Source organism: Carcharodon carcharias, chromosome 18 (genome assembly GCF_017639515.1).
Source record: "Carcharodon carcharias isolate sCarCar2 chromosome 18, sCarCar2.pri, whole genome shotgun sequence".
Taxonomy (NCBI): domain Eukaryota; kingdom Metazoa; phylum Chordata; class Chondrichthyes; order Lamniformes; family Lamnidae; genus Carcharodon; species Carcharodon carcharias.
In genome coordinates this window covers 46924808-46937690 of record NC_054484.1, presented here as the reverse complement: position 1 = coordinate 46937690, position 12883 = coordinate 46924808, and the positions used below count along the sequence as shown (strand labels likewise).

At 43.1% G+C, this 12883-nt stretch overlaps 1 protein-coding gene across 4 annotated transcripts in view; it reads right to left on the bottom strand.

Annotated features, from left to right (window-relative positions):
* Nucleotides 1-12883, bottom strand: part of cnksr2a (connector enhancer of kinase suppressor of Ras 2a) — a 580037-nt gene that overhangs the window by 171299 nt on the left and 395855 nt on the right. For 2 of the 4 annotated variants that reach the window (XM_041211522.1, XM_041211524.1), the window contains 2 exons: nt 7975-8186; nt 5602-5691 (listed from right to left, as the gene is read on the bottom strand). In XM_041211522.1, coding sequence (XP_041067456.1) covers nt 5602-5691; nt 7975-8186 — 302 coding nt within the window. The remainder of the gene's footprint in view (nt 1-5601; nt 5692-7974; nt 8187-12883) is intronic. The other 2 variants (XM_041211523.1, XM_041211525.1) reach the window with 1 other exon arrangement.

The window sequence follows — 12883 nt, the reverse complement described above, 5'->3', positions numbered from 1 at the left end:
TAAGTTTAGTGACGTCTCTCTCAGGCACTTGCTGGACACAGTGGAAGGCCACCACGATGTCCTCTACCCCTGCTCTGGCCGCAGGAGTTCCAACAGAGTCACCAATCCAGCCTGGAAGGCAGTGACAGCGGTGGTCATCACCAATGGAGCACAGAGGCAGTCAGCCATCCAATGCACGGAGAGGATGAATGCTTTCATCCGTTCCACCAGAGTAAGCCAACCGCCTCATCACTCTCAACTCTCACACTCTCAAACCCAACACACATCCACCGGGATCTCACACCTCAAGGGACAACACCACTAACTTTCACAGACACCCTCACATCTTCATCAGGCTCTGGGGCCCGCGACCTCATCCCATCCATGGCTCCTCTCACTACACAAACATTTCATTCTCTCCATCTGTTTTCATGCAGGAAAAGTTGGCTCACAACAGCAGGAAGTGACCCCAGACTGGGGATGGAGTGGCCCACATTAGGCCCCTCACTCTCTTTGAGAAGCGTGCCATCATGCTGACTTGTGAGGACGTGGACCGTGCCTGTGGCGAGGGTGAAGTTCACGGCGAACACACACGTGAGGATCATGCACCACATCATCCTTCTCTCAATGCAACTGTGAGTGCTCTCTCTCCTGCTTCTGACGCTACTGCCATGCACTGATTATCTCTACTTTGGCGCACAGGGAGCCCTGTCAAGTGACCAATACCCTTAGCGAAGCCAGTCACGTCCTTGATAGATTTGTTCAAAATCTAACCCATTTAGCACGATGGTAGTGCCACACAACACGATGGAAGGCTGGACTTCGTCTCCATAATGACTGTGGAGTGGGCACTCCTACCAATACTGTCATGGACAGATGCATCTGCAGCAGGCGGGTGAGGATGAGGTCAAGTATGTTTTTCCCTCTTGTTGGTTCACTCACCGCCTGCTGCAGACCCAGTCCAGCAGCTGACTCAGCCAACTCGGTTAGTAATGGTACTACCGAGCCACCCTTGGTGATGGACACTGAAGTCCCCCACCCAGAGTACATTCTGCACCCTGGTTCATCAGCTGAGGGAGGGTAGTACATAGCAATCAGCAGGAACTTTCCTTGCCTTATGTTTGACCTGATGCCATGAGACTCCATGGGGTCTGGAGTCAATGCTGAGGACTCTCAGGGCAACTCCCTCCTGATGTTATACCACTGCCGCCACATCTGCTGGGTCTGTCCTGCCGGTGGGACATTATCTGTAAGGTATTCCATGAGGATGACTATGACTAGCTTGACTAGCCTGTGAGGCAGCTCTCCCAATTTTGGCACTAGCCCCCAGATGTTATTATGGAGGACTTTGCATGGTCGAAAGGGCTGAGTTTGCCATTGTCGTTTCCGGTGCCTATGTCAATGCCAGGTGGTCTGTATGAGTTCATTCCATTTTTGAGGCTTTGTAGCTGGTTTGATACAACTGAGTGTCTTGCTAGGCCATTTCAGAGTCAACAACATTGCTGTGGGCCTGGTGTCACCTGTAGGCCAGACCATGTAATGATGGCAAATTTCCATCCAAAAAGGGCATTAGTGAGCCAGATGGGTGCACTGAAGCCATTCCAGATTCCTAATGAATTCAAATTCCACCATCTGCCGTGGCAGGATTCGAACCCAGGTCCCCATTACCCTGTGTCTCTGGCTGACTGGTCCAGCGACAATACCACCATGGCATCACCTTCCTGGCCTCATTTTCTCCACCTGCAGGGTCATGTCTGCGCCCGAGTCCCCACCAACCACCCTTGCCATTCCTTCTACCATTACTGATGCACCTTCAGCCTCCCACCCAACTGGCTCCATCTGTCCCCTCCCACGCTCAGCATTCCCTCCTACCATACCTACCCTCAGTACAGTCCCCAGAAGGCAGTCATTGAGTCTATAGACCCCTCCCTTGCACATTCACCTGGACATACCCTCGTCCTTACTCCCTCCTCCATCCTTACTCCCTCTGCCTGCCGAATACCTTCCCCCTCTGAACTCCCTCCTCCCCCAAGACACTTTCCCCCCTCCGAAACCCACCCCCCAGACACCTTCCCCTTATGGCACTCTTTCCTCCCCACGTACATCCCCTCTCCACACTCCCTCCTCCACTCCCCACAGACACCTTCCACTCTCTGCATTCCTCCTCCACCCTTACTCCCTCCTCGCCCCCGAAAACTTTCACCCCTCCAGACACCTTCCGCCCTGCGATGCCTCCTCTCCACACTCCCTCCTCCCCACGGATGCCTTCCTTTCCAGTTGCAACATTCTTCCCCATTACACCCTCAACCCTCCCAACGCCTTCTTCTCCCACTCACAGCCAGACCTTCATCTCCCACCTCTTCGCTGATCAACTGTGGCAGCCCATGGCCAAGACCATGATGTTCTAAAGCAGACGCGAAGCATTTACGGAGGCCTCCCACCTTCCGTGAGCTGCTTTGTGGCAGGGCCATGTCCATGAGAATCTACCTAGCATGCAATGCACGTGTTCCTCCAGGGTCCAGTAGCTATAGGGCTCCATCATCCTCTTCTCCTTGGGTGTCCGTACTCTAAGCGAGGCCCTAAAGGTGAACCTCGACTTCTGCACGGTGCACTTGTCCAGATGTGTTCTGGGCTGGCGTGTTTTCCCGCCAGCGTAACAGTGGATTGGGCGTGGGGGGGAATATTCTGGCTGGGCCTTACTTTTATCCCATTACCAGGATACAAATTGGGCTCACGTGGCCTCCAGCGGGGTTCATGTTCCGCCAGGTTGGACACCATCAGATTTCAAGCCGGCGTGAAACTGATTTCTGCCTCTCCCACTGAATTGTTCCCCACCTGCCACGATGCTCACCACCAACGGGACCGGACGATTCCGCCTGTGGTCATCATTACTGGGACGATCATTCAATTCCAGATTTATTAGCTGAATTTAAATTTCTCCAGCTGTTGTGGTGGGATTTGAACCCCTGTCCCCACAGCATCAGCCTGGGCTTCTGCATTATTAATCCAGTGACATTACTACTCCGCCACCGTCTCCCCTAAATTATCAAAATGCAACATTTTTAATGAATGAAATATATTTCTTGTGACCACTGGACTTTCAGATTTTGGGTTTCTTAATGAAAAATGGCGAGGGAAGTTTATAGATGGCACAACTTTCCCCGACCTCAGATGCAAAATAAAGAATACGTCGAAGTGAAAACTCACTGTCCAATAACCATACACAACAGAAACAAATGTCACAGTGTGATTTCAACCCATAGAGATCAATAAATTTTATTGTCTTCCAGTTCAGTGGACAAGTGAATAGCAGATTGGATTCCTCTGGCTAAACATTCAAACAGCAAGCTCTGCCACTTTCAATGTATGTAATGCAACACATTTCGAGCTTTGGTGGATTTGCAAATGATTAGTATTTGCTAATAATTACAATTCAAGTTAGAAATGCAGGCTTCAGCCATAACTGAGGAAGAATGAGGAAATGATACTTCTGGCTGAATTTGCATGCATTTAAATTTATTTCCAAATTCACGTGTGTTGAGCTGTATTTTCATCCTCGAGGTGGGAAAATTCACAGCTCAGCCTGCTTGCCTCGGGAGAAAGTGCCCACAAGGACAGGACTTTCGTTGTGGGGAGGGTGGGTGCTGGGCTGGAGTTGGGCCAGCTGACCCAGGAAAAGGTTTGGAGGCAGCAACAGGGACTGGCGCGTGTGGAGGCAGGCTGTTTAAAAGGCCCACCTTGGTCCCGTGGGATTTCGTCCCTGTTAAAATAAAAACAGGAAGGTCATCCAGACCTCACACTTTCACCCCCACACATTCCCTATGCCCTATCTATGCTGCCTCATACCCTCCACCCACCCCTGATGACCCTCATGCCCCCATGCCAAGGTATGCACCCCCACTCACCCTCTTTGGCCCCCCATGCCAAGTGATGGCATTTCCATGTCCATTCACCCACTATACACTACATAGAACCAATGAACCCTATAGCGACATTAAGCTGTGTAAAAAGAGCATTAAAGAGTCATTCATGGATAACTTTCCACTGTATTAAAAAAGCTTCCTTTTTACTACTGACACTTTTATTGGGATATTATCTGGACCATTTAAAGTTTCAAGAGCTGAAACTGCAAGACCTTGAAATCTCCTTATCTTGTGTAAATAACCTTGTGAAATTGACAGCCAGAGCTGTCAATCAAGCAATGTTTTCCCTGGGGCTCAGGTGTTTCAACAAGCTAATGGGTTTCTGGACTCTCAGCCAAGCTTCATTATGTATTCATGGCTGCGCACCCAGACAACCATTGGACTTACTAAAACAGCTGAGCCCCAGAGCAAATATTGAAAATCCCGAGGCCCAGAGAAAGTATTAAAAATCCAGTCCAAAGAGTATGTTCTCACTGTTTCAGTTGCACTGTTTTCATTAAGACCTCCCAAGCAACAATCAAGTGATATAGTAGAACCATCTCAATAAAGTATCCTATTTTGACTCTGCAGGTGCCTACTGACACAACTCCTACTCCTCATTCTGGTCGATAGTTCACTGGTAGGTAGATATAATGGAGTAAACTCTAACTCAGCGAAATCAGCAATAATGGGCATTAACAGCCTCAAAAGAGGGTTGGTAGACACTCTGCCCAACACCACTTAAATAGGGACCAACTTTGGTCAGCCAAGTGCCAGCCTGTTTCAGGCGGTAATCCTTTTTATTCTGCAAATCTGAATCCTAGACATACAATGAGCCCTGACTAAAATCTCAGGACAGAACTTGGCCGAGTATGTGCCATGCACAATCAAACCAGTTTCAGTGACAATAAAACCAAAGAGGTCCTGAAATGATAAATCTGAAATTATTTTTTAAAAGGCAGGACTGCACCTCTGTGTCTCACAAGTAATCTTGGTCACTGTTGCCCTGGCCATCCTCTTCTCTCCACAGTGACGACCACTAACTATTCCCCGCACTGCCCCAAATTATCTTGCTGTTGGGTCAGTATTGTGCCAGCTTCAATCCAGCAAACAACTTTGGGACGTCTAAGCCTCAAAATATCGTTGGCCTCTTTGCTAGCAGAATGGGCTGACTCTTGACATGCTCCCAAAGTCAAAATCAACCCCAACAGGTGCAGCTAACATTTGAAGGCTGCACATATTGTGTGTTGAATGTTCTGGTATCCACTCAAACTCAGAGAGCTATTGTGCATACACAATTACGCAATCCAACACATTTAAGTCTTACGTCTACTGTGCTTTTGTCATAGTCCAGATGCCATACTTAATCACCAATGCAAATTCTCTTGAAAAAAATTTGAGGTTCCAACCGCAGCTTGAAAGTTACAAGCACTTTACAGGCCACTGAGTGGATTTCATAAATCCACAAGCAGGACCAAATCCCACACGGAGTATCTGAGCAATGGCCAGAAAGGAACAACCAAGTTAGTAGCTGATCTTCACTATTGTGCTCCCAATTCAAATCTGGCCATGGGAATTAGCATGGAAGATCCACTGACACGCACAAAAAGCTGCCCATCACTTAGTGAACATGTTCAAGTTAATCTATGTTTTGTAAATGCCAATTTTCGACTACAATCAGGTTCTTGGCTATTGCTACTCAAAACAAAAAATCACTCACCTCTTCTTCCATCTCTTTTGGATCTATTTGAATCTTCATATTCTCCTACCCAGCTGTATTCCACTGGCATGGAAATAGGCCTTAGTTTGCCTAGAAACAGCAATAAGATAATTTTCCAATCATTTACGTGTGCTGTTACTGCTTGCTTCTTTTCATCTTTGAATTTTCAAAGCAGTCTATTAGTCATATTCTATTCAGCAGTTCCATTTTAAAAGTTGATTTTGTTAAGTGGTAAGATTGAGGGAGGCAGATTACTGCAACTAATATTGAATATATATACACTATGTTGCTCTATTCTAGCGAATCGTATTATGTTCCATTCTTCAAAGAAGCCCTTCAGTCTACTTCTTGGTTTTTATTAAAAACCACTCGACTCATCAGAATTTTTACATATTGCAGGATTTAATTAAATTAGATTGCACCATGCCACTCCCCTCCACCCCACACCCCTCCACTTTAGATAGTTAATTTATACAAAACCTCAAGGGAAATATAATCAGATACCGTAAACCAAATGATCAGATTTATCTGCACCATGACTTATGAGCAATTATTTTTTCTTTCACATGAGGAATTAGTTACTTAAGCAAATAGTAGTCAGGTAGGGTGTCAGGTAGTCATTTGTAACTAGAGAGTGACAGCTTATGTGAACCATGAAATTACAGGTTAATTCCTGCATTCAGACTCTACATCGATGCTGAAATTCACTGATAATTTGAACAAACTCCAGGACCCACAGCTTTCTCTGTCTTTGTAGGTTTAATTTTCTTAGTATCTGTTAACCCTTAAACTGATGGCAGGTTCAGGAGAACTCTTGTCTCTGGGGCTCTGATTACTTCACTATTGTAATACAAAACAAAAACAAACAAGTGCTGTGCACTCTGTTCCTCTGATATAGGTTGTCAATCCTGGGTTTCAGCCAGCTAGGCAGTGCCTTTGAATACAGGGTGTAGGTCTAACATGCAGTTGGCAGGGTGGGCAAAAGGGATGGTCAAATTTGTGATTTTTTTTTTTCCTGAGTTGTTGAATTTAAAAAAATCCAAATATGAATGTTATTTTCAGGAATAGATTAGGAGTAAGGAACTGTCTCTACAGGAAAGCCTGTTCACAATCTCCAAGGCAAAAATCAGGAGTGCGATGGAATACTCTCCACTTGCCTGGATGTGCACAGCTCCAACAACACTCAAGAAGCTCGACACCACCCAAGATAAAGCAGCCTGCTTGATTGGCACCCAATCCACAACTTAAACATTCACTCCCTCACCACCAATGTACAGTGGCAGCAGTGTATAAGATCCACAATATGCACTGTCGCAGTTCATCAAGGCTCCTTTGACAGCACCTTGCAAACTCTCAGCCTCTACCACCTAGGAGGGCAATGGCAGCAGATGCAAGGAAACACCACCAACTGCAAGTACCCCTCCAGGTCACACAATCCTGACTTGGAACTATATTGTTGTCCCTTCACTATTGCTGGGTCAATATCCTGGAACTCCCTTCGCAGCAGCACTCTGGGTGTTTCTGCACCAGATGGACTGCAGTCGTTCAAGGCGGCTCACCACTGCCTTCTCAAGGGCAAATAGGGATGGGCAATAAATGCTGGCCTTGTCAGTGATACCCACAGCCCATGAACAAATAAAATTGAATTGTATGCTACAGAATTCCTTATGGAGAGAGGAGGGCTAGCAACCGATAATTTTTACTCTTTTTGAGCAACCAATTGAACTACATTAAGAAAATGAGGGACGATATAAAGAGCAGCTCCTTAAAGGGATATTGCAAAAAGAAAAATTAATCTTAAAGGAAACTTACAAACATTAAATCAAAATGTGATTAAAGGAGTCAATAAAATACCCCAGTCCCTGCGGTGCCCACCAGGCACGGAAGGCCTCGATAGTGCCTGTGGACACTGTGTGCTCCCTCTCCAGGGAAACCCGGCCACCAAAGTAGCCGCGGAAGAAGGGCAGACAGTCGGGCCGGACAACCCCCTTGGTTGCCCGCTGCGCGGACCTGTTGATGGCCAACTTGGCCAGGACCAGGCCCAGGAGCAGGTTCGCAAGAAGGTCCTCCTCGATCTGCGCCTCCCCTCACTGATCATTTTTCAAACTACAAATTAATTAGAAATGAGATTAGATGGTTCTACGATCTGATTGATTACTGGTGACATGGCTCTGGCGTCTGGTTGGTAAAAGAGACAACGAGCTCTGGGATCTAATTGATTGAAGTTTTGTAATGGGATCTCTGGTTCTGCAATTTAATTGGTTGAAGACTCTTGACAAAACTGGACACACTTTCACAAAGAAAAAAATCTTTAAAGAATACAGATGATTGGGGCCAGTTCTGAATATAGATTAAGATAAAAACTAAAATTACCATAGGTCAGAGTATTTTCTCTTCTGCCTAGTACACTTGACCTGCTTGTGTCGTAATCATAGCTGAGAATCATTGCATCCCCTTCAATCACGGTGAAGCGTTTTCGATATTCCTGATCCAGGAAAGAATTAGGCGACTCTGATCCTTTATGCACTGGTTTGCCTAAAGCATGTCTGCTGGATTCCTCAAGGGGAAGGTTCCCTTTCTCATCCCTTTTAATTGGAGAAAAATAAAATTCAATGCCTGTTTTTATCTTTTTGATTAAACAAACAGAAGTTAAGCCTACAATTCCATTGAAATATCTGCATTATAGAATGAAATATGGTGCTAATACTTTTGAGTTTTTAATTTCAATTTAGTATTCTTGCTGCATTTGCATTTCCAACTGTAAACTCCTACACAATAGACATTAATGAAGAGATGGTTTTTGGAAACTGTATCATTTATTGATTACAGTAGCAAACAGGAACTCTACACAGCATCAAATAATACATTTTCATTTCTTTTTGACAAGCACTCCAACATTGGCCATCTCAAGCAGTAGCTTAATAAAAGGTGGAACACATCAACAAATCAGGTTTGTAATTTTGTCATGGAAGCCAAGATCGTACATTAACTGAAACCTTAGAAGACATTTTTAAAAATAAGTGGTCTGTAAATTTTAAAATACCAAAGTGTTAAGGCTATCCACGGCTTGTTTTTGTGTGTGTTATAATAAAGATCTTTTGCACCCATTCTGTGCATGTACAAATACTATCGACAATTTACTTGAACAATATGCACCACAGTTTTGCAGTTAATCTTGTACATTAGGTACTGTATCATGATGGGATGTTGAGGTTTGTTACTGCTGCGAGTGAATTGAAGTGACTCATGACTGACATAGAAAAGATGCTACCCAGTTTTGCAATCCTCAGCTAAACCTAGTTAAGTAAAATCAATAGAAAAAAATGTCTGTTTTTAAGAAGGGGCCTGTAAAAGTTGGAAGAAAGTAATCCATTCTTGCCATAGTTGGGCAATGAATTTTAGCATTATTTCTCATGACAATATTACAATTTCCTTGACGAATCTGAGAAACAAACACCCACATTTTCACTTAACATAAACTAAGTGATTCATACTACATACTCACCCAACAACATTTATCACTAGGCTGCAAATACCAGAGTCTAGAGTTACCAGTTCTACTGTGCATGGATAAGGATCACTGAAGAGAGAAAAAATGGGAAGGGGGGAAGAGAGACCTTCTTCAACTACTATTTAGTAGGGATTTTTCATTCATCATGGCACAGGGCACAAATTGCAAACTACTGAAATATTACTACTTCCCTCTGAGCTAGAAAGGACGGGCAGTTCACCAACCATTGGATTTAATCATGTCCTTATGACAGATCAGGCAATGAGGCTGCTGTGACAATCAGTGTACTTTTTGGGCTTTCCATAGGTAACTGGAGGCAGAAAGAACCCTTGAGGAGTAATTGTGTAAGAAGAAAAGTCAGTTTCTATTTTGTCAATCAATTGTCAAGAATGAAGCTGCTATCCACACATCCTATGACTCTACAGCTAATTTGTATCAGTCTTTGCTGCCAGAGTTGTCTGGTTAAAAAAAGAACATTTGGACACAGGTCTTACTGTTACGAGATTTGTGGCTAATGTCAAGACTTGCGAGTTAGAGAGAGTTATCCATGGTTAGAAAGAACAGAGTTCTTCTCTGAAAATACCAATGTTCCTATTTTTTTGGGAAGGGTGGTGTGGTGGTGGTGGTGGCATGGGGGGGGTGGAGAGTGGAGGAATAGGTGGGGAAACGTGAACCAGAAAAAGTCATCAAAATAAATGTAATAAATTAGCTGGGATGCAAAAATGAGTATATTTCTTGAAAATCTTTATTGGATTAAAGCCCCAAGAAAGAAAACGCATCCTAAAAACATTTCACAGTGTGTGATCAAGAGAGAAGAACATCTACAGTGGCACCAAAAAAAATCATACAGTTGATATAACTGTTTAAAAAAACACTGTACGAATACATATATTTCAGAGTGACAAAATGCTAACATTGGACAACAACTTATAATTATTTTAGACATGATTAGAAAAAGAAACATACTCAAGAAGTATGATTGCAGTTGGTTAGATTTTTGATGTCTTCTGGCAATACCACCGTCAGAGCAGTACAATGTGCTAAATAACAAACATTAACATCTCAGCTTAAGTAGCATTATGGGAGTACTGACCACTCTCAGATCAATCATCAACAGTAAACCCAGAACCACCAAATTAATACAGTTTAACTGATTTAAAAGAAACTCATTCTTCCTCTCAATTTTCTCCCCTCTCTTGACAGTAAATCACACTGAGATATAAATGAAGATTCAGTGCTCTTGCAGCATTGCTTATAGCAATGGTGGGTTGGAGGATCAAAGTTGAAGTGTCATAGCCCTCTCTTTGACCCAAGATCCTGTGGGTACAGGAATGAGGAATCACGCCTATAATGGTGTGGATGGTAGTGGCCTCCTATACCTTGTGCAAACTGCCATTCTTCATAGGTGGCCGAGATGGTGGGTAGTGGCAGACTATTCAATTGTATGGACATTTCCATTACAGATCGCTGGATAACAATCAGGAGCGAGGCATTTGACTGCTGGTTCTTTTGTTCAGCTTCCTATCTGGAGAAAGTGAACCCTCCAAATCTACCCTGGATGCTATTAACCAATTTTAGCAAATACTAGGTATTGAAGCTGGAACCTTCTTGGCCTATATGGCGTGATGATAGATCATATGAGTCTGCAGACTTATCACTCTTTTCAATTAATTGATAATATGCTCTGAAAATGGAATTGCCATTAACAGATAATTTTAAAGATATCAAACTGACAAAGTTTAATCCTATTTACATCAGGGTAGAAACCACAGGGCAGTGAATGCCAAAAATAGTACAGTGAAACCTTTCATTTATGTTTAGCTAGAAAGATTCTTGTTCCAAGTGATCTCCAACGAAAGACAACTTGTTAAACAAGCATCCAGAAAGCTTATTTGTAAATAATGACCAAACCAGACTTTGCGTTGGCCAAAAGTTAATGTTCTTTGTTTTGTGTGAGCAGTATGCAGCAGTCAAATATAAGACAAACCTTTTTTTGTTTCAGTATTATGCTTTTGACCTTGACTGTTTCTTGGTCCTTTCAAAATGTGGGTCTCTCTATTGGACTGGAATGAGAGTTGAGATCTCGGAGCTATGTAATGGCATAAAGTTAATCCCTCCCAGCAGCAGGTAACAAGTTTTTTTTTGCCAAGTTCTATAAAATGCTAATTGACAATTCCACTGACTGGTTCAGATAGCATTAAAAGCAGTAAGCTTCAAATGTTGATCTACTATTCACAGACTTAGAAGGGGCATTGAAGTGTTTCCATGTTCAGCTTTCTAGAGGGTATTATTCAGAGGAAAATGGTTTAAAAAACTGGTGAAGCCAGCTTGCAGCAAGAAGGTAATCAAGGAAACATTTCACACCTAATTTGTATTTGAAAGAAATGAACACTTTTGTTGTTTTCACTCTCCAAAAACCTGTCCACCCCCGGGAATTGGTGTGGTCTACAAAGCACCGTTAGAAGTGACACTATGCAAACAAATTTTTCTGCCTCTATCTTGAGAGACCACTTTTTCTTTGTAAAATAGGCAGTCTTAAATGACAGGTTGCATGGTAACCACTTTTCTAGAGAGAAAAGTGAGCTTTGTTTTCCCAAGGTTTTTCCACATACAATCAAGTTAACCCAGAATTAGCACTCCCCAAGGCAGAATCTATTGATCTGTCCCTTTAAGAATTTGCATTAACATAACATAAGATTAAATTCACTATATTGTATATAGCATCCTTTTGTTTGAAGGGAAGGGGTCCATGCGTATAAAAGAATGTTGCTTCTAGCAAGCCTAAATGAGCCAAGTTATGAGCTCCACTGATTATCTTAAATTGGTTATTACTGTTGGATACTGTAGGAATATGTTCAAGAATTGCATCTTTTTGAATTACCAGGAAGCTTGGGGAGTCTATAGTTCCCTGTTGCTTTCTCCATGGCAACGCCTCTGCCAATCAATCAGCACCCTTTTCCCCTATAGTATAAACTGTCGTGATTGTTTGAAATTTGGCATTCTTGTGTTTGTCCTGATGAGTGCAAGATGAAAATCTTTTCTCTTTTTAGTATATTCAAGTTCTGTACCATCAAGCAACCGTATGGTTTCTACCCTTACTTTATTGAGGCACTGCGCTCAATAAGGTTAAGCTAGGGTCAGGGATTGGAACATTTTTTTTAGCTTTTGTCATCCATTGTCAGCATCACGCATTCATAAGTAAAGTTAGCACAACAAGTGGCAAGCTGCTAATTAGCTCAGCCTCAGAAAGGTACTTCCTACTATTCTTCTACAACAGTTTGTTGATCTTAGTGAGATTTCAATTCGAAGTCAAAACTGCTGAATTGGAAGGAGATTCAGTCTGTGGATTCATCTCCACTAGAAACAAAATGTTTTCTTTCATTATCAATAGACAATCAAGGCTGATTGAGATCCAGGTGCTAAAAGTGAAGGCCCAATGTGTTATTGCATTACTTTGTACCTACTTTGCTTTCAGTAGAGAAAAAACTGACAAGGCATGTGATTTACGCCTGTAAAATATTGAAGGGCAGTGATAATGTGAGCAGGAAATCTAGTTAATCACCCTATTCTTGAAATATGTAAGCAAGCCATTCGAGCACCTTAGCCTTGAACTCAGAATGTCTGAGCACAAAAGCAAAACCAACCCTTAAGTGAAGTTAGAGGCTGGAATATTTTCACCTCCATCAGAGTAGTGGATGTGTTATGATACCACCCAGCAAAAGCAGGCAATGTTGGGCTAATTTAAGGAAGAACTGGCTAAAAGTTTGGTCA